A 25,319-nucleotide genomic window follows, 5' to 3' on the forward strand; every position below is an offset into this window, starting at 1 on the left:
TGTCCTGCAGTCTCCCTGTGTGTGTGTGTGCGCTGTGTATCTGTCCTGCAGTCTCCCTGTGTGTGTGTGTGCGCTGTGTATCTGTCCTGCAGTCTCCCTGTGTGTGTGTGTGTGTGTGTGTGTGTGCGCTGTGTATCTGTCCTGCAGTCTCCCTGTGTGTGTGCTGTGTAACTGTCCTGCAGTCTCCCTGTGTGTGTGTGTGCTGTGTATCTGTCCTGCAGTCTCCCTGTGTGTGTGTGTGTGTGCTGTGTATCTGTCCTGCAGTCTGTGTGTGTGTGCGTGTGTGTGTGCGCTGTGTAACTGTCCTGCAGTCTCCCTGTGTGTGTGTGTGTGCTGTGTATCTGTCCTGCAGTCTCCCTGTGTGTGTGTGTGTGTGTGCTGTGTATCTGTCCTGCAGTCTCCCTGTGTGTGTGTGTGTGTGTGTGTGTGTGTGTGTGTGCTGTGTATCTGTCCTGCAGTCTCCCTGTGTGTGTGTGTGTGTGCTGTGTATCTGTCCTGCAGTCTCCCTGTGTGTGTGTGTGTGTGCTGTGTATCTGTCCTGCAGTCTCCCTGTGTGTGTGTGTGTGCGCTGTGTATCTGTCCTGCAGTCTCCCTGTGTGTGTGTGTGTGTGTGTGTGCTGTGTATCTGTCCTGCAGTCTCCCTGTGTGTGTGTGTGCTGTGTATCTGTCCTGCAGTCTCCCTGTGTGTGCGCTGTGTATCTGTCCTGCAGTCTGTGTGTGTGTGTGTGTGTGTGTGCGCTGTGTATCTGTCCTGCAGTCTCCCTGTGTGTGTGTGTGCTGTGTATCTGTCCTGCAGTCTCCCTGTGTGTGTGTGTGTGTGTGTGTGTGTGTGTGTGCATCTGTCCTGCAGTCTCCCTGTGTGTGTGTGCTGTGTATCTGTCCTGCAGTCTCCCTGTGTGTGTGTGTGTGTGTGTGCTGTGTATCTGTCCTGCAGTCTCCCTGTGTATGTGCGCTGTGTATCTGTCCTGCAGTCTCCCTGTGTGTGTGCGCTGTGTATCTGTCCTGCAGTCTGTGTCCGTGTGTGTGCTGTGTATCTGTCCTGCAGTCTCCTTGTGTGTGCGCTGTGTATCTGTCCTGCAGTCTCTGTGTCCGTGTGTGTGCTGTGTATCTGTCCTGCAGTCTCCTTGTGTGTGCGCTGTGTATCTGTCCTGCAGTCTCTGTGTCCGTGTGTGTGCTGTGTATCTGTCCTGCAGTCTCCTTGTGTGTGCGCTGTGTATCTGTCCTGCAGTCTGTGTGTGTGTGTGTGTGCGCGCTGTGTATCTGTCCTGCAGTCTCTGTGTCCGTGTGTGTGTGTGCTGTGTATCTGTCCTGCAGTCTGTGTGTGTGTGTGTGCGCGCTGTGTATCTGTCCTGCAGTCTCCCTGTGTGTGTGTGTGTGTGTGCTGTGTATCTGTCCTGCAGTCTCCCTGTGTGTGTGTGTGTGTGTGTGTGTGCTGTGTATCTGTCCTGCAGTCTCCCTGTGTGTGTGTGTGCTGTGTATCTGTCCTGCAGTCTCCCTGTGTGTGTGTGTGCTGTGTATCTGTCCTGCAGTCTCCCTGTGTGTGTGTGTGCTGTGTATCTGTCCTGCAGTCTCCCTGTGTGTGTGTGTGTGTGTGTGCTGTGTATCTGTCCTGCAGTCTCCCTGTGTGTGTGTGTGTGCTGTGTATCTGTCCTGCAGTCTCCCTGTGTGTGTGTGTGTGTGTGTGTGTGCACTGTGTAACTGTCCTGCAGTCTCCCTGTGTGTGTGTGTGTGCTGTGTATCTGTCCTGCAGTCTCCCTGTGTGTGTGTGTGTGCTGTGTATCTGTCCTGCAGTCTCCCTGTGTGTGTGTGTGTGTGTGCTGTGTATCTGTCCTGCAGTCTCCCTGTGTGTGTGTGTGCTGTGTATCTGTCCTGCAGTCTCCCTGTGTGTGTGTGTGTGTGTGTGTGTGTGTGTGCTGTGTATCTGTCCTGCAGTCTCCCTGTGTGTGTGTGTGTGTGCTGTGTATCTGTCCTGCAGTCTCCCTGTGTGTGTGTGTGTGTGTGTGTGTGTGCTGTGTATCTGTCCTGCAGTCTCCCTGTGTGTGTGTGTGTGTGCGCTGTGTATCTGTCCTGCAGTCTCCCTGTGTGTGTGCTGTGTAACTGTCCTGCAGTCTCCCTGTGTGTGTGTGTGTGTGTGTGCTGTGTATCTGTCCTGCAGTCTCCCTGTGTGTGTGTGTGTGTGTGTGTGTGTGTGCTGTGTATCTGTCCTGCAGTCTGTGTGTGTGTGTGTGTGTGTGCGCTGTGTAACTGTCCTGCAGTCTCCCTGTGTGTGTGTGTGCTGTGTATCTGTCCTGCAGTCTCCCTGTGTGTGTGTGTGTGTGTGTGTGTGTGTGCTGTGTATCTGTCCTGCAGTCTCCCTGTGTGTGTGTGTGTGTGTGTGTGTGTGCTGTGTATCTGTCCTGCAGTCTCCCTGTGTGTGTGTGTGTGTGTGTGTGCTGTGTATCTGTCCTGCAGTCTCCCTGTGTGTGTGTGTGTGTGCGCTGTGTATCTGTCCTGCAGTCTCCCTGTGTGTGTGTGTGTGTGTGTGCGCTGTGTATCTGTCCTGCAGTCTCCCTGTGTGTGCGCTGTGTATCTGTCCTGCAGTCTGTGTGTGTGTGTGTGTGCGCTGTGTATCTGTCCTGCAGTCTCCCTGTGTGTGTGTGTGTGCTGTGTATCTGTCCTGCAGTCTGTGTGTGTGTGCGTGTGTGTGTGCTGTGCATCTGTCCTGCAGTCTCCCTGTGTGTGTGTGTGTGCTGTGTATCTGTCCTGCAGTCTCCCTGTGTGTGTGTGTGTGTGTGTGCTGTGTATCTGTCCTGCAGTCTCCCTGTGTATGTGCGCTGTGTATCTGTCCTGCAGTCTCCCTGTGTGTGTGCGCTGTGTATCTGTCCTGCAGTCTGTGTCCGTGTGTGTGCTGTGTATCTGTCCTGCAGTCTCCTTGTGTGTGCGCTGTGTATCTGTCCTGCAGTCTCTGTGTCCGTGTGTGTGCTGTGTATCTGTCCTGCAGTCTCCTTGTGTGTGCGCTGTGTATCTGTCCTGCAGTCTCTGTGTCCGTGTGTGTGCTGTGTATCTGTCCTGCAGTCTCCTTGTGTGTGCGCTGTGTATCTGTCCTGCAGTCTGTGTGTGTGTGTGTGTGTGCGCGCTGTGTATCTGTCCTGCAGTCTCTGTGTCCGTGTGTGTGTGTGCTGTGTATCTGTCCTGCAGTCTGTGTGTGTGTGTGTGTGCGCGCTGTGTATCTGTCCTGCAGTCTCTGTCTCCTTGTGTGTGTGCTGTGTGTCTGTCCTGCAGTCTCCTTGTGTGTGCGCTGTGTATCTGTCCTGCAGTCTGTGTGTGTGTGTGTGTGTGCGCGCTGTGTATCTGTCCTGCAGTCTCTGTGTCCGTGTGTGTGTGTGCTGTGTATCTGTCCTGCAGTCTGTGTGTGTGTGTGTGTGTGCGCTGTGTATCTGTCCTGCAGTCTCCCTGTGTGTGTGTGTGCTGTGTATCTGTCCTGCAGTCTCCCTGTGTGTGTGTGTGTGTGTGTGCATCTGTCCTGCAGTCTCCCTGTGTGTGTGTGCTGTGTATCTGTCCTGCAGTCTCCCTGTGTGTGTGTGTGTGTGTGTGTGTGCTGTGTATCTGTCCTGCAGTCTCCCTGTGTATGTGCGCTGTGTATCTGTCCTGCAGTCTCCCTGTGTATGTGCGCTGTGTATCTGTCCTGCAGTCTGTGTCCGTGTGTGTGCTGTGTATCTGTCCTGCAGTCTCCTTGTGTGTGCGCTGTGTATCTGTCCTGCAGTCTCTGTGTCCGTGTGTGTGCTGTGTATCTGTCCTGCAGTCTCCTTGTGTGTGTGTGCTGTGTATCTGTCCTGCAGTCTCCCTGTGTGTGTGTGTGTGTGCTGTGTATCTGTCCTGCAGTCTCCCTGTGTATGTGCGCTGTGTATCTGTCCTGCAGTCTCCCTGTGTATGTGCGCTGTGTATCTGTCCTGCAGTCTCTGTGTCCATGTGTGTGTGTGCTGTGTATCTGTCCTGCAGTCTGTGTGTGTGTGTGTGCGCGCTGTGTATCTGTCCTGCAGTCTCCCTGTGTGTGTGTGTGTGTGTGTGCTGTGTATCTGTCCTGCAGTCTCCCTGTGTGTGTGTGTGTGTGTGTGTGTGCTGTGTATCTGTCCTGCAGTCTCCGTGTGTGTGTGTGCTGTGTATCTGTCCTGCAGTCTCCCTGTGTGTGTGTGTGTATGTGTGTGTGCTGTGTATCTGTCCTGCAGTCTCCCTGTGTGTGTGTGTGTGTGTGTGCTGTGTATCTGTCCTGCAGTCTCCCTGTGTGTGTGTGTGCTGTGTATCTGTCCTGCAGTCTCCCTGTGTGTGTGTGTGTGTGTGTGTGTGTGTGTGTGTGTGTGTGTGCTGTGTATCTGTCCTGCAGTCTCCCTGTGTGTGTGTGTGTGTGTGCTGTGTATCTGTCCTGCAGTCTCCCTGTGTGTGTGTGTGCTGTGTATCTGTCCTGCAGTCTCCCTGTGTGTGTGTGTGTGTGTGCTGTGTATCTGTCCTGCAGTCTCCCTGTGTGTGTGTGTGTGTGTGTGTGTGTGCGCTGTGTAACTGTCCTGCAGTCTCCCTGTGTGTGTGTGTGTGTGCTGTATCTGTCCTGCAGTCTCCCTGTGTGTGTGTGTGTGTGCTGTGTATCTGTCCTGCAGTCTCCCTGTGTGTGTGTGTGTGTGCTGTGTATCTGTCCTGCAGTCTCCCTGTGTGTGTGTGTGCTGTGTATCTGTCCTGCAGTCTCCCTGTGTGTGTGTGTGTGTGTGTGTGTGTGCTGTGTATCTGTCCTGCAGTCTCCCTGTGTGTGTGTGTGCTGTGTATCTGTCCTGCAGTCTCCCTGTGTGTGTGTGTGCTGTGTATCTGTCCTGCAATCTCCCTGTGTGTGTGTGTGCTGTGTATCTGTCCTGCAGTCTCCCTGTGTGTGTGTGTGCTGTGTATCTGTCCTGCAGTCTCCCTGTGTGTGTGTGTGTGTGTGTGTGTGTGCTGTGTATCTGTCCTGCAGTCTCCCTGTGTGTGTGTGTGTGCTGTGTATCTGTCCTGCAGTCTCCCTGTGTGTGTGCTGTGTATCTGTCCTGCAGTCTCCCTGTGTGTGTGTGTGTATCTGTCCTGCAGTCTCCCTGTGTGTGTGCTGTGTATCTGTCCTGCAGTCTCCCTGTGTGTGTGTGTGTGTGTGCTGTGTATCTGTCCTGCAGTCTCCCTGTGTGTGTGTGTGTGCTGTGTATCTGTCCTGCAGTCTCCCTGTGTGTGTGCTGTGTATCTGTCCTGCAGTCTCCCTGTGTGTGTGTGTGTATCTGTCCTGCAGTCTCCCTGTGTGTGTGTGCGCTGTGTATCTGTCCTGCAGTCTCCCTGTGTGTGTGTGTGTGCGCTGTGTATCTGTCCTGCAGTCTCCCTGTGTGTGTGTGTGTGTGTGTGTGTGTGTGTGTGTGTGTGTGCGCTGTGTATCTGTCCTGCAGTCTCCCTGTGTGTGTGCTGTGTAACTGTCCTGCAGTCTCCCTGTGTGTGTGTGTGTGTGTGTGCTGTGTATCTGTCCTGCAGTCTCCCTGTGTGTGTGTGTGTGTGTGTGTGTGTGTGCTGTGTATCTGTCCTGCAGTCTCCCTGTGTGTGTGTGTGTGTGTGTGTGTGTGTGCTGTGTATCTGTCCTGCAGTCTCCCTGTGTGTGTGTGTGTGTGTGCTGTGTATCTGTCCTGCAGTCTCCCTGTGTGTGTGTGTGTGTGTGTGTGTGTGTGCTGTGTATCTGTCCTGCAGTCTCCCTGTGTGTGTGTGTGTGTGTGTGCGCTGTGTATCTGTCCTGCAGTCTCCCTGTGTGTGTGTGTGTGTGCTGTGTATCTGTCCTGCAGTCTCCCTGTGTGTGCGCTGTGTATCTGTCCTGCAGTCTGTGTGTGTGTGTGTGTGTGCGCTGTGTATCTGTCCTGCAGTCTCCCTGTGTGTGTGTGTGCTGTGTATCTGTCCTGCAGTCTGTGTGTGTGTGCGTGTGTGTGTGCTGTGTAACTGTCCTGCAGTCTCCCTGTGTGTGTGTGTGTGTGTGTGTGTGTGTGTGTGTGTGCATCTGTCCTGCAGTCTCCCTGTGTGTGTGTGTGTGCTGTGTATCTGTCCTGCAGTCTCCCTGTGTGTGTGTGTGTGTGCTGTGTATCTGTCCTGCAGTCTCCCTGTGTATGTGCGCTGTGTATCTGTCCTGCAGTCTCCCTGTGTGTGTGCGCTGTGTATCTGTCCTGCAGTCTGTGTCCGTGTGTGTGCTGTGTATCTGTCCTGCAGTCTCCTTGTGTGTGCGCTGTGTATCTGTCCTGCAGTCTCTGTGTCCGTGTGTGTGCTGTGTATCTGTCCTGCAGTCTCCTTGTGTGTGCGCTGTGTATCTGTCCTGCAGTCTGTGTGTGTGTGTGTGTGCTGTGTATCTGTCCTGCAGTCTCCTTGTGTGTGCGCTGTGTATCTGTCCTGCAGTCTGTGTGTGTGTGTGCGCGCTGTGTATCTGTCCTGCAGTCTCTGTGTCCGTGTGTGTGTGTGCTGTGTATCTGTCCTGCAGTCTGTTTGTGTGTGTGTGTGCGCGCTGTGTATCTGTCCTGCAGTCTCTGTCTCCTTGTGTGTGTGCTGTGTATCTGTCCTGCAGTCTCCTTGTGTGTGCGCTGTGTATCTGTCCTGCAGTCTGTGTGTGTGTGTGTGTGTGTGCGCGCTGTGTATCTGTCCTGCAGTCTCTGTGTCCGTGTGTGTGTGTGCTGTGTATCTGTCCTGCAGTCTGTGTGTGTGTGTGTGTGCGCGCTGTGTATCTGTCCTGCAGTCTGTCTCCTTGTGTGTGTGCTGTGTATCTGTCCTGCAGTCTCCTTGTGTGTGCGCTGTGTATCTGTCCTGCAGTGTGTGTGTGTGTGTGCGCGCTGTGTATCTGTCCTGCAGTCTCTGTGTCCGTGTGTGTGCTGTGTATCTGTCCTGCAGTCTGTGTGTGTGTGTGCGCGCTGTGTATCTGTCCTGCAGTCTGTGTCCGTGTGTGTGCTGTGTATCTGTCCTGCAGTCTCCTTGTGTGTGCGCTGTGTATCTGTCCTGCAGTCTGTGTGTGTGTGTGTGTGTGTGCGCGCTGTGTATCTGTCCTGCAGTCTCTGTGTCCGTGTGTGTGTGTGCTGTGTATCTGTCCTGCAGTCTGTGTGTGTGTGTGTGCGCGCTGTGTATCTGTCCTGCAGTCTGTGTCCGTGTGTGTGCTGTGTATCTGTCCTGCAGTCTCCTTGTGTGTGCGCTGTGTATCTGTCCTGCAGTCTGTGTGTGTGTGTGTGTGCGCGCTGTGTATCTGTCCTGCAGTCTCTGTGTCCGTGTGTGTGTGTGCTGTGTATCTGTCCTGCAGTCTGTGTGTGTGTGTGCGCGCTGTGTATCTGTCCTGCAGTCTGTGTCCGTGTGTGTGCTGTGTATCTGTCCTGCAGTCTCCTTGTGTGTGCGCTGTGTATCTGTCCTGCAGTCTGTGTGTGTGTGTGTGTGCGCGCTGTGTATCTGTCCTGCAGTCTCTGTGTCCGTGTGTGTGTGTGCTGTGTATCTGTCCTGCAGTCTCCCTGTGTATGTGCGCTGTGTATCTGTCCTGCAGTCTCCCTGTGTGTGTGCGCTGTGTATCTGTCCTGCAGTCTGTGTCCGTGTGTGTGCTGTGTATCTGTCCTGCAGTCTCCTTGTGTGTGCGCTGTGTATCTGTCCTGCAGTCTCTGTGTCCGTGTGTGTGCTGTGTATCTGTCCTGCAGTCTCCTTGTGTGTGCGCTGTGTATCTGTCCTGCAGTCTGTGTGTGTGTGTGTGTGCTGTGTATCTGTCCTGCAGTCTCCTTGTGTGTGCGCTGTGTATCTGTCCTGCAGTCTGTGTGTGTGTGTGTGTGCGCGCTGTGTATCTGTCCTGCAGTCTCTGTGTCCGTGTGTGTGTGTGCTGTGTATCTGTCCTGCAGTCTGTGTGTGTGTGTGCGCGCTGTGTATCTGTCCTGCAGTCTGTGTCCGTGTGTGTGCGTGCTGTGCAACTGTCACACACAGATATACAAGTGTGGACACATCCGCGTTAGCATTGATAGAACAGCCCAGGCTAAAAGACGAATTACAATGTGGTCATTGATCTTTTGGAGACGAGGAATTTGGTACAAAATTATAACTCTCTGTTGTACAGTTCAACTCTGGGCCTTTTATGTTAATTAGCTGTGTGTGGCCCATAGACCTTATGTCCGTAATCTCATATGAAGGGTTGTTACAGAAATAGCCTATAACTACTTATATGGAGGAAGGGTCTGCAAATCAGTCAGAACATAAATAGTTTATTCAAAAAAAGTTCTATTGAAACTGGACCAGAAAATGGCAAACGTCATGTAGACTTGTGAAAAGAGGAATATCTGCCTTAAGTAACTGAGAGGTGCTGTAAAGATATCCCTTAATGTACATTTAAGTATTTATAATATAGCAAGATGGACATTTGCAATTAATTGAAATCATCGGGACATGTTAATATAGAATATTACTTATGACGTCAGATTTAAAAAATGGAAAATAAATGGTGTTTTTTGGGGAGGGGGAGGTTTAACTTTTTTTTTCTTTTTTTCTTTTATATACTGGAGATTCCATCTTTATACTTTGAGCTGCATTGTTCGTTTTTAATTTGGCATAGAAGGGGTTACTCCAGTTTTATGGTGCTTTCTACCTGACGAGGAGCAATTCTTGTGTGGAGCTTTGTATTGCCCGAAATTACAGCTGCACATCAAAGTCTCAGCCGTCCCGTTTAAGCCTCCAGTTCATGGAACATCTGTTTGCCATTTGCGTTTTGTCTGCTGGAGTGAAAAAAGCAAACACACTCGTACAGATGTCCACATGCTACCGAAACGCGTCGGCCACATTTGGCTTCTATTTCTAGGATAAATGTTGCACTTGTGCCTGAAACAGTGATCGTGCGGAGACAGAAGTTGGGGGTCCCGGGGACCCATCATTTAAAAAATTTGGGGTCCTACTTCATTGTTTCTGGGACCCATTATTTATTTTTATTTAAACTATTAAATAGCCATCAGACCTCTCCACGTGCCCCTTAAATACATAGAGACCTCTTCACGTGTCCTTTAAGGTCCCCCAGACCACCCCACATGGAATAAGATCACCCTACATACCTCTAAAATGCTCGTCAGATCCGCACACATGCTCTGAGACGTCCCCCATGTGTCCCACGGATCACTGACACATGCCATCACACCGTCCAATGCTAATATGGCAATCATATCCGCCATGTGCTTTCAGACTATGGACCTCATTTACTATCGAGTTTTATCACCAAAACAAGTGATAAGTCACTGTGTATGATAAATGGTGATCCAGCCAATCAGCTCCCAAATGTTATGGGGGGCATCCACTAGACGATTTTATCCCTGTCCAACCTCTTAACGATTTTCCCTTGAAGTCTCCCTTGAAATATGATCTTCCACTCTGAACAATTTGCAAACGATTTGCAAAAGATCTAACAATAAACTATGTTGTTTTAATCTGTGATTGAGAGCTTTCAGCTATAGTGGGCAGATAGTGGTTCATCGTTTGATCGTTCAGCGTGAACGATGTGTAAACTATGTGTAAACGATTTGTAAGCAATCAAGTGAAATTGACCTGCATGTTCAGTCGATGGAGGAGACGATCAAACGACCAGCGGGAGCGCGCATCGTACATCGTTGGAAACAATTACTGCACGATTTGCAAACGATGTTCAAACGATGTTTGAACGATTATCGAACGATTTTATTATAATCGTTTAACTTTATCGTCTAGTGGATACCCCCCTTTAGAAAAATGACAGTTGGGAGCTGATTGGCTGGAGCAACATTTATCATACACAGTAACCTAAAACTCGTTGGTAAATGGGTGCCTAAAGGTGCCCATCCACATAGCGATATTTGCAAGCGATTGATCGATAACGACGTCGTTACAGTTCAATCGCTTGCAAATCGTGCACATTTGTTTCGGAAACTACCATCGATCATTGTGCAAACAAGCTGGTTAACCTTACAATAACTTCAATGCGCTCGTTCAGTGCAGGCTTATCACAGACTGACAAACGACTGCGCGATTACAATGTCTTAATCGTGCAGTCGTTTTCAGCTCGTCTAGTGGATGGGCAGCTTTAGGGCTGTATTCAATGAGCGGATAAATCGGACGTTTTCGCCACAGAATGGCCGTTTTTGCCTTAAAACTGGAGAAAACTCTTCTCCGGCCTGTAGCGGGTGAAAAAAATTAGCAAAATCCCTATTTTAGGGTAAAAATGTGGGGATTTCTTACAGAACCCTTCGAACAGCCCCCCTAATGATACTTTAGCGAAAAATAAATTGGTAAATTGCGTACTTTGGCTAAAAACGATCGCTGAAATTTCCGTCAAATTTATTATGACTGGTGCAGGTGGTTATTTAAAACCGCTGAAAAACATAAAGCGTTTAAAAAAATTTTGACCGAAATTTCAGCGGTTATTTTTCACCAAAGTTGCATTTGTACCCAAAAATAGAGATTTTGCACATTTCCCCCCTTTTTTTTTTTTTTTTAAAATGGAGAAAAGTCTTCCCCATTTTCACATGAAAAATCAGCGATAATTTATCGCCGAAGTGATAATATCGCCGCTAATTAAATACTGCCCCAAAATTTTTTATTTATTTTTTTTTTTTTGTTATTTATGACAGTACACACACTACCCCGGCTCTGCCCAGTGGCCTAGTTCAAGCCCTCTCTGCGTAATCCGCAAAGAAATGTATTAATCCCTTTAACACAACAATATATATAGCGATATAGCGCCCCAGCTCTACTCCTCCCTGCTTCACACTGACCTGTATTACTCCCAGTGACATTTTATATACATAACCCAGTTCTGACTCTGCCACGCTGAGATTACACTGTCCCTTACGTGTTATGCACTCGTCTGTACTCACAATAAGGCAAGCAATTACACTGTGCCCACTTACACACTGTCCACACTGATATTACACCGTCCCTTACGTGTTATGCACTCTGCTTGCCTCATTGTGAGTACAGACATTACACTGTGCCCACTTGCACACTGTCCACGCTGATATTACTGTCCCTTGCATGTTATGCTTGCCTCATTGTGAGTACACAGGCATGACACTGCGCCCACTTACACACTGTCCACGCTGATATTACTGTCCCTTGCATGTTATGCTTGCCTCATTGTGAGTACAGACATGACACTGCGCCCACTTACACACTGTCCACACTGATATTACTGTCCCTTGCATGTTATGCTTGCCTCATTGTGAGTACACAGGCATGACACTGCGCCCACTTACACACTGTCCACGCTGATATTACTGTCCCTTGCATGTTATGCTTGCCTCATTGTGAGTACACAGGCATGACACTGCGCCCACTTGCACACTGTCCACGCTGATATTACTGTCCCTTGCATGTTATGCTTGCCTCATGGTGAGTACACAGGCATGACACTGTGCCCACTTACACACTGTCCACGCTGATATTACTGTCCCTTGCATGTTATGCTTGCCTCATTGGGAGTACACAGGCATGACACTGCGCCCACTTGCACACTGTCCACGCTGATATTACTGTCCCTTGCATGTTATGCTTGCCTCATGGTGAGTACAGACATGACACTGTGCCCACTTACACACTGTCCACGCTGATATTACTGTCCCTTGCATGTTATGCTTGCCTCATGGTGAGTACACAGGCATGACACTGCGCCCACTTACACACTGTCCACGCTGATATTACTGTCCCTTGCATGTTATGCTTGCCTCATTGTGAGTACAGACATGACACTGCGCCCACTTACACACTGTCCACGCTGAGTAATGTAATATACTTTTTTTTTTCACACTCCTGTACCCAGCTCCGATCACTAAGCCACAAGAATAAAACACTGGGTACAGTATTAACAAAGGAGCTTTGAGAAACGACCGAGGTGCACAAACATTTCAGAATCTGCAGACGAGCGTGATCACCGCTGTCTACATTTACTTTGATTACAGTTTCATTCACAAAGTTCCAGCAGACTAGGCAAATAACACGGCATTGCCCAACATTTGGATCACACAATATAAGATCACTGCATACATGAAAAAGTGAAATTCTCTGCCACCCTGTTTAATGGTGGGTACACACCTGGCAAATACTGTATATCTGCAGATCGAGTGGTCTGCAGATGATGGCCGTTCATATACACTGAACAGCCATCTGCTTGTGGTCCCGGCGGCGGGACCCAGTGGGCGGGTCGAGGGCGTGTCTCGACCCCCCCCCCCCCCCTTCCCTCCCCACGGCTGGCGCTGTGTGTGTACGGGCGGTCTGCAGACCACCCATTCACACTTGTACTAATGGCGCAGTGCAGCACATTTCACAGAAATCTCCGGTAGAGTGCTCATATGCGCTGCAGAATGTACTCCCCATTATTATCAATGGCGACTACGATCTGACCCCTATGTACTAAACTCCAAAAAGCAAAGATTTTCGGAGTTTAGCCCCAGTACTTTACACCTTTTTCAGATGGTGTAAACTACTGTAAGCTTATGGGGGGGCTGCTGGTGCACCCTCGGCTGGCCCCGGAAGCTGACGCGATGCGAATGCGTAGTGTCAGCTTCTCCCGGAGACTTCCACAGTTTGCCGGGGATATAACTCGCAGTTACCGCTGTCCCTGCAAGTTCCCTTTTTTTCTTTTTTACATAGCGTGGATATTTTAATTAACAATGAAAATATCCCCCGCGCTATGGATACATCACAATCTTGGCTGGTCCACGATTATTAGTACATAGACCCCTTAATCGCCTTTAGTAAAATATATTGCTTTTTCAACATACTTGTTTACATAGATTATTCCTCACTGGTTACCAACTCCTATCTCATGCATGATATTGTTATGGGGAGACATTGCTTTGCGTTGTGATTGATCGTACAAGAGAAAACTATACCACAACACCTAAGAAGCTGAGCCCAGTGTGTTTTCTGCTGCTTTGAGCATGCTGCAGCACCTATAAAAGATGCAAAGAGGATCCATATTTCAGTGCACAGGGAACAAAACGTCTGTATCTTTATCCCCATGTGCATATAAGGACTTGTGCCCCCTAGGCTGCCTGTGTCCTTTGTAGCCTCCCATTCTGTATGTGCTCTTTCTGCCCATGGGAGGCTGCAGACTCATCCTATGTCACCCACAGCACCTACCACTAGCATCTTCCGTGGTCAGGACCCCGCATATGGCTTTCTCTGCGGTCAGTCCCCTGGCTACTGTGGATTGCTGACTGGGCAAGGCGGCTTTCCCCAGTAATGTAACTGGCGCCTCTCCTGCCCGGTGGTGACTGCCCCTGGCCACACTCGGCAGGCTGGAGTCCTGGACCATCCAGATCCTCTGCGGAGCAGAAAGTGAGGGGAGGGGGCGGGAGATCACACTCGCTCACTCCTCCCCTTCCTCTGCTATTGGAGCTTAAAACAGATTGACAGCACCGCTGACTGGTCACAGCGCGTCCTGAGGGACCCAGCAGGTTTTTTTTTTTCCTTCAAATACCAGGTGAAATGCCCGCTATAGCACGTATTTGCGATGACTGAAATCTTCAGGTTCCGTTTCATTCGGTCAAAGTGTATAAATGTTTTTTAAAATACCCCAGAAAATTTCACAGCACCTCGAAACTTTTAGATATTTATATATCTATATATCAAAATATTTAGCTGTGTGTATTCTACTTTTTCTTGAGGAGTCTGATAACCTTAATGGAATTTTTATCTTGATTTTTAAAAGTGTCGTTTGTTTTGTAGACAAGGTTCTGTGCAAAATATGTTAAGTAACATGCTAGCTTTAATTTATACAAAAATCACTGAGACTACAATAGAGATGAATCGCTACTTACAATGTGAGTGTTTCGGTCTGGTCCAGAGCAAGTCATTTGTATGGCGTAATACATGTCTGGGCGGCAGGTCTTCAGCAATGTCCAGAAGAAAGTGCAGGTGATCCCCCATAGCAACCAATAAGATTCTAGCTATGTTTAGTAGAAAGATTTATAGCGAGAGTCTGAGTGGTTGCTATGGGCATTTACTCCACTTGTCCGCTTTAGGGGCGTACTCAATTTAGCCGCACAAAGTCCCGGACTTTTCACAGACATCGCTGGTTTTCCTTGCAGAAAAGTATCGCGCTCGTCCCTGCTTATCCCCGTATTCAATTACAAATCACTGAAGACTGAGCCCGGCGAATTCGAAGCCAGCAAAAAGTCCTGTCGGATTTGGGGGAAAATCAGGCTAACAGCCCCCAAAAGATGCACTGACATTGGGGATCACTATAGATAGCATCGAATAGGCCTGCTGAAGATATTTGGGATAATTTGAAATTATCTCAAAAGCTGCTAATTAGCCTCTTTGCAGAAGTGATGAAGAATAGCATTTAGCAGTTTTTTGTTTTTTTTTGCAGAAAATAACTAGTCCCAGCAAATGTGGGGTACATGAAAATGGGTGCTAGCATCTTTTTAAGTTTCTAAAGTGAAGTTTTAAAAAAAATAAAAAAATCCACCTGTCGCAAGCACCTGCAATCTTAAAAACACCTGGGGCATACTTGGGGACCCCCCCTTGAGTCTATTTCGCTAGTTTTGTTTTTTGCCCCCCCAAATGAATACTTTTTTTTTTTCACAGTTTTTACCTTTTGGGGGCTGTCCCAAGGGTGCAGGATGGTTTCCGCAAGTTTGCACCCCAAAACCCCAATTCTGCACTTTTTTTTTGACAGCTTTCATAGGCGAATCTTTTTCGCCTATTCCAATGCATCGACTTTCCGCACTGGCGAAAAGTCTTTGGCATCGAATACGGGGATAAGTTTTTGCCTGGTGAAATGACGTCACCAGCGTAAACTTTTCTCCAAAAACGGCTTGTCGAAAACGGCTTGTCGCGTTTGTGATCACTGACACCCCCCCCCCCCCCCCCCCCTCCCCTTAGATGTTTTTGCTTTCAGGCCAGTGAGAATCTGTCGCAGGTGGCATCGCTGCCACCTCATGCTGTATAAGGAGTCTGCAAACATATTCTCATTGCTAGCATTTCCGTAAAAACTTGATCAAAGTGAATCTGGAACCGTAAATTGTGTTTTCAGCTACCTGAATGCCATCCAGACCATGTGCCCACACATCCTCCGATACTTGACTACAGCCGTGATCACAAACAAAGACGTCCGGAAAAGGCGGCAGGTCCTGAAAGATCTGGTGAAAGTCATCCAGCAGGTAAGCGAGAACCTTACGGTCTATATATAATATTTCATCGTATTTTTACGAACCCTGTCAGGGATTTGCTGCTAACTTTTCCTGAGTCTCCAAGGCTCCCTCTGGTTTGAAGGCTTCATGTACGTTTCAAATTATTTTACATTGAGAAGAGCAATTTATATATTCTATGTATTGGTGTCTCTATATAGCAGGCCTGGCCGACCTGTGACACTCCAGCTTTTGTGAAACTACAAGTCCCAGCATGCTTTGCCAGCAAATTGGTGGGGTGTACGCTGGGACTCGTAGTTTCATAGCAGCTGGAGAGCCAAAGGTTGGTCAGGCCTGCTATATATAGGCTTACCATACTATCCCTTTAAACCGGGACACTTGTGAATTACAGATTCTATGGCTGAACCAGGTGAAATACAGGCTTGAAGTCAGCCAGCCACAGAATCTGTAATTCAGAAGTGTCCCGGTTTAAAGGGATAGTATGGTAAGCCTAGGTATAAAGGGATAGTATGGTAAGCCTAGGTATAAAGTGATAGTATAGTAAGCCTAGGTATAAAGGGATAGTACGGTAAGCCTATGTATAAAGGGATAGCATGTTTGTCACATGAGAAACCGTTACCAGGGAAGACTGAAAAGCGCACGCTATCATTCCGATTTGCGTAAGCAGCCGCAGCCACAAGTGCCAGTAACAAATGCGGGATGTCCCAGTTTAGCCACGAGCTTCTGCGCATTTCTTTGGCACTGTATAAATTACAAGCAGCGGAAACGCAGAATAGTCACACTGACGCCATAGTTGACTAGCGATTTAAATTTTTGTCTTTTTACCCTTGGTATTAAAAGTTTGTTTAAATGTTTGTATGTCTTTCGTTGATGCGAGTACAATGTCTGAGATGACATTGCAGCTAGTGAGGGCGGAGCGTCGTCCTGAAGACTGACGTGACTTGATCAGATATTGCTGGGGATGTCCGTTTGCGCACGCTGCCATCCGCCACTGTCTCACCAGATGCTCGCTGCTGCTATGAAGGGACGGTAAAGCTGTCTGCTACTGCTTATAACAAGTGGGACTGAATCTGGCCACCTAGGATGTGTTGGGGTTTTATTACAGCCTTATATGCTAAAGTGGTGCTTGTTAATCATTTTCTTTTGTCTGCAGGAATCTTACACCTACAAAGACCCAATCACTGAATTTGTGGAGTGTTTATATGTTAATTTTGACTTTGATGGGGCGCAGAAGAAATTAAGAGAATGCGAATCGGTGAGTTGGCTACAGGGATTATCGCTAATCTGGTTCATCTGTAGTTCCATTTAGTAGGTGCATGTTTGGCTCAATATATGAGTGTAAATGTGCATTAGATCACAACGTTGGAGTTTACCCTCCCTGGGCCCACCTCCAGCCATTTGTCCAGATATCAACACCTGGATTATTTTATAGACCACAATAAGGCCCTGATGTGGGATTTTGGAAGGATCCTGGTGCATTTCGGCCAGCAGCGGAGTGTGTAACCCGTGTAAATGGCCACTAGGCAGCCAGTATCTTCCCAAGTAAAAGTCTGTACCACGTTCATCTCTGACTATTATCTGCAACTTATGTATAATGCATATTAAATTTGTCCCTGTTAGCGTAAGTGCAGCGACTACATACGACCTATAATTCTGAATGCTGAGCTTGGTACAGAGCAGCAATCGTATAGACGGCTATCTTGTCCTGTGACACCAGCTCTGTCTAGGGGAGGGGTATCCTGGTTACCCCCATGTAACCTGACTAATTAGCAGACTTGTTAGTAATAGTGACCAACCCTGGAAGGAAGTAGATGAGTGTTAATAATGTTTGCGCAGTGCTTTTCACATGGTAAAATGACCGTATCAATCAGTTACACAATTATGCAGTCTTGGTAGTTATTGAAGTTGAGCAATTATAACTAACTTCGTAATAATGGTGCGAGTCATTGTGAGTGATTGTGAATCGTTAGTCACAAAACGGTCTGGGGTCTATTTGTACAATGTCCCTAGACACATCTCAGTACATGTATGAAAGCTCTTGGACTACGTCCCATCCATATGATCCCACTCCTCCTGTTTTCCCTGTTTGTGTGCTCATTGTACTTTAATAACTGCTGGCAGCTTCCGTCCCCGTAGAAAGTTACAGGACAGCCTGAAGGAGGCTGATTCACAAGCAAACGCATAGATGTCACATCTGAAAGTGTTTTGTATTTAATGTTCTGTCTTTGTGTCTTCATAAAAAAAACAAAACAAAAGAAAACACTGTATTCTTCTCCCTTTTGCGTCCGTCAGTAAATTGTGGTTTAAATGGACATCAATTCCCAGTTTGCAGCAGCCACTGAGAAAGTTATAAAGCTATTACATGTGTAGTGTCCTGTAGAACCACAAGTACAAGCATAGTAAATGAATGATTCCCCCACTTTGACTGGGCCAATTATTTTGGCATGATTAGTTTTGTTTTATTTATTTTTCCCCCATAATACTCCTATTTTATCGACTCTATTTTGGAAAGCCTTTTACAGTGACGCATGGTCCGATTTACCGAGTGTAAATGTGAGCTGTTTAGGGAGCAAGGTTATACTTGGCCTAGTTGTGTCAGGAGAGGTCCGGTTAGCTGCACCCAAGGCAATGCTGGACATTGTCATTTGCCTATTCAACGTCCACATAGCTTAAGGCACTGCATGTAAAGGATCTATAAGGTAGGGACCCAATCCCTGGGACTTCAGGCTGTCGCACAGCACTGTAGCATAGAGCCAGCATTACCGCCCTCTGCTTGTCCGAGCTGTAGGGGTGACCGTAACAATGTAGGAACAGTACTTGGTCAGGAAGTCGGTAATTGACTGGCCTGACAGCACAAGACAGGAAGGACGAGTACATTTACAGGAGACCTTGGAAAACAAATGAGTAAGACGTGGGCTGGTCCTGTACAATTTGCAAAAGTAAAATAATTTTGCCTTAATTAGTGCACAGTTTTTTAAAATAGCTGATGATGGCTTCCGGCTCATCTTGAGCGATTTCCAGCCGTTTTAGTGGTATCTGGGATAAAAGACTGGCGGCCTCGTGCGTGCAGTGTGATTTAAATACACTGGCTAAATGCCATAGTATTAATATAAGACAGGCCTGGTTTTGTGGCCCACTTACTGGTGTTCTAACATGAGCTGGGGTTTAGTAGTTGTATTGCCTTTCCCGTGCGCACGGCTAATCCCCGGTACTATAATACATGTCCTCTCTTTCAGGTGCTGGTAAATGACTTCTTCCTTGTGGCCTGCCTAGAAGACTTCATCGAAAACGCCAGACTCTTTATATTTGAAACTTTCTGCCGTATCCACCAATGTATAAGCATCAGGTAAGTTCCTAGTTTTACACTTCGGTTACCGTACACGGTTTCGGAGACACGGCACATTAAGCTCGTACGGTCGCCGCTGTCTGATGTGGACATTTTAGTATGCTGTAAGGCCAAAACTATTGCAAAAATGTGCCCAAATTACATTCTTTTATGGTCCAAGGTCTTCGTATCATGCCTCTGTGATGCCACTTTCACACTGCCAGCAATAACCAGAGTTGTTTCAGGTGAACAGGCAGTAACCCGGGTTATGGTGCAGTGCCAAAGGGTCCAGTTGAAATAACCCGGGTAATGAGCAGGGTTGAACACAAGTTCAACTTGACTCACGGTGCAGTGTGAATGGGTAACACTGGTCGATGCAACCCGGGTCCCGGTCACAGAATAGGAAGAGCCGGCGCTTGTAGATGATCTCCTCTCCAAGCATCGGCTTACCATGTACCTTTGGTGACGTCTGAAAGGGGTCTCAGCTGGGAAGACCAGTGAACAAAATCCCGGGTGCGACCTTATATTTCAGCTACTAGGCTGAGCCTTTGTTTGAGATTCTTGCAATTTGGCATTTAAAGTATTTTTTGTACTTCTGCATCAAATGTGTTCATTAGGAATGTTCTGAAAGGAACATACTGTCTGCTCTTACATGTTCCTCCTTGTAATTTGCTTCTGGTTCTTTGTACACAAATTACCATTATATGAGCAGTTGATTCTAGGTTTTCACTGTCTGTTATATCTTGGCTACACCGTAATAGTGGTTATATTGCCATTGCTATAGGTTTTATGCTGTGTACAGTGAGTAGCTGGAACGGGATGTCCATCCCTGGGGGAACTGTACGTACCCAGGGGTTCTAGGCTCAGCTCTGAGTTGCAGAAAGTGGATGCTGGAACTGTTGCAGAGTTCTTACTATGGTATATTGGCAGGGTACGGAAGTCTAAGCTTCTGGTTAGAGAACAGATCGTCCCTTCACAAATCATATAGCCATGGGGGGTAAGATGGGGCGGTTGAAGCTGGGCATCCCAATGCCCTTGTACTTTCACATCTGGCTGCTTGATGTGTTTTGAACATTGCTGTTTAATTTCAGTAATTAGATATTGCAGCTACCTAGTTTTTTGTTTCTGAATTTATAGCTTTTATTAAGAAAACATTTGTTTGATTTTTTTTTTTTTTTTTTTTCCCCTCTACTGTTCTTATCTTTTTCCATGGGCTGACATCAGGTGATAATATCATGTTATATCCCGTAGAGACAGGTGTTGTGCAGGGTTTAGATAGTATAATTATATAGTGATTTGAAGTTGCCTTGTCATTAACAAACAAATCGTAACTCCTAGAAAGATGTACAGTAGCGATACATAATCGTCTGCTCTACAATGGCTTGTCACGTATGATTGGTATGTATACATTTGCTGTCCAGAAGTGTTCTTGGTGTCACGCTACGTGTAGACTGGCATTCTGTGCCCTTTCCATCTGGTGGAGTCGCGCTACGTGTAGACTGGCATTCTGTGCCCTTTCCATCTGGTGGAGTCGCGCTGTGTGTAGACTGGCATTCTCTGTGCCCTTTCCATCTGGTGGTGGTGCGCTGCGTGTAGACTGGCATTCTCTGTGCCCTTTCCATCTGGTGAAGTCACGCTGCGTGTAGACTGGCATGGGCAGTGCGATTTTATGCTAATTGTGCGCTGGTATGTCGTTTTCGTCTGATGGCATCATGCTATTATATGTGAGCTAGTGTCCTCCATGCGGTTTCTATCCATTGGCATTGGACTACATCTACACGGACATGCGCAGTGCTATCAGGATGGTTAAAACCGCTCTAACCAATCTAATCTCATTTTGGTAATCTGGTAAATGCTCTCCTCTGAAACGGACTCCCACCCCCCCTAGGGATGAACAAACTGATAATAGACAAGCGTGCAAGGTCCTAGTGATCACTTTTATCCTCTCTAGCCCATCCGACTCTTGTACTTTCCAGAGCTTCTCGCTTACAAACGCAAAGCAAACAACCCAACAGTATACTCTAACAGTGATCTGCCCGTTCTTTGCTGTTCTGATACTCTCCACATGTCTCACTGTAATGTAGTTCCTGTAATATCTCATCGCAGTGGCTTCTGTGCCCTTTCTGTCTGTGTGCCCACCACATGCCCCACAGGATTACGCTGCACTATTTCCCTCGTGTCGTCTATGTAATACCTTCCGTTTCGCGCACTGCATGAGAGCGTGCGCTGTTAGACGGACCCTTATTGCGACAGCATAATAATTCTGGGAGCCTTAGGGGTAGGTTCAATCAACCCCGATTTTTACTGCACAGGTGAAGTTCTGAGTTTAACGCCTGGAGCGATCAGTTGTTTTTCAATTTCCCTGAGCGGTAAACCTGCAGGATAAATCGCGTTAACTTGGTTTCTGCATTAAGTGCTGAAGTCTACGGGTTTTCCCGCAGAGGATACATTTAACAGATTTTTCCTCGCAGCTCCTGAGGCTGTAAGGGGAAAATCTGCGTTAAGTGCACCCTCTGGGGTTTAACGTGGCGCTGACAGCTAATTTAATCTGCCCCTTACAGTGAAAGCATCGGAGGACAAATCTAGGACGGTATCCAATTAGCGCCCAAATATTTCCAGGGCCGAAAAACTTGGATTTTCTGCAAAATCCTGTGTTTTTGTTTTCTTTTAATCACGATATCCTATTTGATATGACGATCAAATAGGATTATTCGGCAGAAAAAACTCAGGAACCATGAAAAGTTAACGGACCCGTGTATTCGCCATTTCAGTGGCGAAAACACTGCGCTTCTCAGGGATTATTTTTCAGGGCATTATCCCTGATAAGTCCCACTGTCTAAGAGTGCAATACAATTTTATTTATCCAGTAACATATATATTTGACTCTGCAGCATTATATTTGACTCTGCAGCGTTATATTAGAGGACAACCTAAAGTAAACATTCCTTCTATAGAACCATAAAATCTCAGTTCCCTTTAATTGGATCACAGATAGTGTAAGGACATCCCCTTGTTTTAACTAGCTCATTAGATGCTTTCTAGAGCAGGAGATATTGCTGTTCTCGTGCAAGTTCATGGATGATTCTGCGCAACACCGGTTCTTTAGCGTTGTGACTTGAGACGGGACATTTCACGCACAGCCTATTTACAAGACGATGGACCTGCGAGACCTTAGAGAGCCTTTAATCCGTTTTAGATTAATGTGAGTGTAACCGCGCACTGCCCTTGCTTCTATCAATGCAGTAACAGCCTGGTCTCTGGGAGCTGTTGCGCCTTCTGACCTCGGTCTGCGTGTCCCGCGATTGCAGCTATGTTTCTCATTTTGTAGGTGTTACTGGAAGAGACGGGAGTAAAAAGCCCTTAATAATTGTACCAGTGGGTGAGCACAAATCAAATCTTATTACACTTAATGACACGCAATTTATTAAAGTAAACTTACCGGTTACTACTTTTAAAAGCTGGGTCGGCTTTGTAACCCTCCATGACTTGTAAAATTGCATTCTACGGCTCAATGACTTCTACCATATCGAAGAAATGAATTTGAATATCTTGAGCCAACTTGCTTGAACGATTGCTACACTGTCTTCTGTGTCGGCTTTTTTTTTTTATGCGAGGGGGATTTTCCACCTTCAATTTATTGCATTGTGTACCATGATCTGTCATTTCTACTCATACTTTTTATTTCTAATTTCCGTCTGTATTTTTCACTTAAGCTTTTATAGCTGGTTGGTGGACGATGCCTGTAGCGTAATGGTTTTTGCGTGCTTCCGAAACTTTTACCAAAGCTACAAAAAAGTCGAAACTCCGTTTTTAAAAGCTAATTGAATGTTCGATTAGACAAAGTGGACAATAATTCAGCTTGCACAGTGAATGTTTGCTAGAACAATTGAAGTCGGTCCCACTCCTGCTAATAAGTGCAACTGAAGTACAATCCCTGGTTAAATTATCATGAACGGTGTTTGTAGTATATAAAGCGCGTTAGTCTTGCTGCGAGTATGGATCTGTTCTTTAAACATCTGATTAAGTGTTACTGTGTCGTCGCTGGATTTCTCGTGTAACACCCACTCATTTCCGCGTCCCCTCCATCATTAAACGTGTGATAGCTCTGTTCTTGTGTATGAATCATTGTAGGCTTGTGTCTTGGTTGATGGAAAGGACGAGGTTAAGGCCAACTTTTTTGGACCTTTACCTAAATTAGGCTCTGAACGTCACTTTCCCTAACTTACCGACTGTAACTTTGGAATAAACCACTGAAAAAAAAATTGCTACTCAGTTTGCGTGCGGTCAAACTGTTAATTCCCTTTCAGCCCCAATAATCCGCGCACATGCTTTTATGGTGATGTCAAAATAATGCGTCAGTGAGGGGAGAGAGGCACGGTTAAACTAGGGCGATATAATACATTTAGATCATGCTAATCTTTATGGAAAAGCAGAGGAGAAGCCTACATAGAAACTCTTATAAATCGTTTGAAAGTGAGCAGAGGGAGGAGTCTGACTGTGGGGTTGGTTGCTATTGGCGACTTCTCCACTTTTTTTTTTTTTTTTCTCCCCACTAATTGATTCGTCAGCCACCATGTTTGATGGGAGCCTTAAAGATCAAATCAAAAGTTTCGCTAGGTACACAATGATTTGTACCCAGCGCAATGTCATCCGCGGTGGGTCCCGGCGGGGGTGCCGGCAGCGACAAGTGCGTGCACACTTGAGCATGGCTCCTGCTGACTATATCGCCCATTAGACCTGCATGCAGATCCGAGGGGCGTGGGAGCGCGCATCTTCAGCAACATGGCAAGTACAAACTGCCCGATGTGGACAATATGTGACGCATTGTCTGGTGTTTACCAGGCTTTAGAAGACCGTTTGTAGGGAGTTTTCTTGTTCCGTACTCCTCCAGGATGGAAATCAATGCACATGTGCAATACACTGCTACGCACGTTACCAGCAAGTGCCTGCTGGCCCCCAGATCTGGAGTACTTTCCCGCGTCGCGTTCTGCGATACAACATGAGAAACGTCTGAAGGAAAACTAGTCCGTAGGGTCCAAAGCTGGTTTCTTCCTTTAAGGTTCATACACACTAGACGATATGCTCCCTGAGCGATATCGTCTAGTGTGTCCCCGGCAGGCTGTGCTCAATGTCGTTCATGACATTGAGCACAGCCGCTGAACGATATCATTAGCGATATCGTTCAGCGCCGGGCTCTCTCACCCATTCCCTGACATGCAGCAACCTGACGAGGTCGTCAGGTTGGCCTGCATGTCAGCCCGATGAACGAGGATGACGAACGACCCGCGGGAACGCGCGTCGTCGTCATCGTTCATCTTTTTTGTGTTAAAAATGGATGATAAAGTGGACGACTGAACGATAACGATATCGTTATCGTTCAGTCGTCCACTTTAATCGCCCAGTGTGTACGCACCATAAGAGTTTCCTAACGTTTTTGGCTAAATGGAGCCTCTCAACATCACTCCATCCTTTCCTTACGCGGCACCTCAGTGTGTTCTGTCTGCCTGTCACGGTATCGCTTTCATGCAAGTGAACAATCTACTTGGGAAACCTAATATGAGCTTTAAACCTCGGAGTGAGTCACAGCCGAGCTCTTTGCAAGCCACTTTACAGTATATGTAATCAAATGTCTAGCGTGAGGGAGGAACAGTCTGCGCTGGCCTGGAACTTACTCATTGTTTGTTTTAGACAGCAAAGAGGTAAATGAAAGCAGGAAACTGTAAAAGAGTAAGAAAGGCAAAATCAATGACTTAACGGTTGCTCATTTGCATATTAAGGTTCGAGCCTTAATCAAACATTGAGCAAGGTGGGGAGGGGTGGCGGGTAAGCTGTCAGGAAGCATTATGTATATGTGTACATCCTGCCATGGTGGGTTTTGCTGTGTTAGAGCTTGATGACTCGTGGCCATAACCTGGAAATGCGTGGGATGTACGTTTTAATTTAAGAGCGACGTTTATTTATGCAGATGCTTGTGATGTTTTTGGGAACAAGTGGTGTGACAACACATCAAAGCGAGTATCCCGTTGAGTGCTACTATGTTACTAATTGAGTTAATTAGAAACACTTTTCCAGACCAATTATCTCTCTGACCAAACAGGTCTGGGCAAAAATGTTAAGAAGTACAACTGTCTGACTTTTTAATAGAATACAATAAATGCTGAGGAGCCTGGTTGGTGTACCCTTGGTTTTTTTTGGGGTTAATCCTATATTTTAATTTTTTATTTTTTTTTATTTGTTTAATCTGTTTATTTTTAGTATGTTGGCCGACAAACTGAATATGAGCCCGGAGGAAGCTGAAAGGTGGATTGTCAACTTAATTCGGAATGCCAGACTGGATGCCAAGATAGACTCCAAGCTGGTAAAGATTTATTGTTCCTAGAGCGCATTCAAAAAGTTTTTTACTATTTTATCTTTTTTTTTTATTTTTTTTTAATTACTTTTTATGTGAAGATCATGACTGCCCATTGTACTTTTAAACTGGTCTAGTTCGTTATTAATGGGATAATTCCTTGTGTATCCCAATGCCCTCGGCACCTCCATTGGGTTTCTTTTGATGGGATAGTTTTGTTAGTCAATGTAGAGGTCATTGAGAATCACCGCCCTCTACCAATACTAATAGTTATAACCACATTCTTGCACAAACCGTCAAAACCTGAATTGTGGGTTGGGATGTTGGTGGTAACGTACGAGCGCTCAGCAGTGTCGTATTAGCCGGTTCTGTTATCTCACATATGTAAAAAAAAAATGGGGTTAATGGAAATTTTAATTGAGACCCATGGCTTGTACATCCAGTACCTGCACGGTGGCCTGCCAAACACCTCTCCAGTGCATCCTAAAAAGTAGGTGAAACCCCACAATCTTAT

The 25,319-nt window shown here is 46.9% G+C and overlaps 1 protein-coding gene across 1 annotated transcript in view; it reads left to right on the top strand.

The window, feature by feature from the left end:
- The window catches only part of EIF3E (eukaryotic translation initiation factor 3 subunit E), a 59,584-nt gene that overhangs the window by 31,461 nt on the left and 2,804 nt on the right, over positions 1 to 25,319 (top strand). Inside the window, exons 8-11 of the mRNA XM_088450793.1 lie at positions 15,017 to 15,143; positions 16,285 to 16,386; positions 18,368 to 18,477; positions 24,712 to 24,814. Coding sequence (XP_088306919.1) covers positions 15,017 to 15,143; positions 16,285 to 16,386; positions 18,368 to 18,477; positions 24,712 to 24,814 — 442 coding nt within the window. The remainder of the gene's footprint in view (positions 1 to 15,016; positions 15,144 to 16,284; positions 16,387 to 18,367; positions 18,478 to 24,711; positions 24,815 to 25,319) is intronic.

Source organism: Taudactylus pleione, unplaced genomic scaffold (assembly GCF_031769625.1).
Source record: "Taudactylus pleione unplaced genomic scaffold, aTauple2 ptg000524l, whole genome shotgun sequence".
NCBI lineage: Eukaryota > Metazoa > Chordata > Amphibia > Anura > Myobatrachidae > Taudactylus > Taudactylus pleione.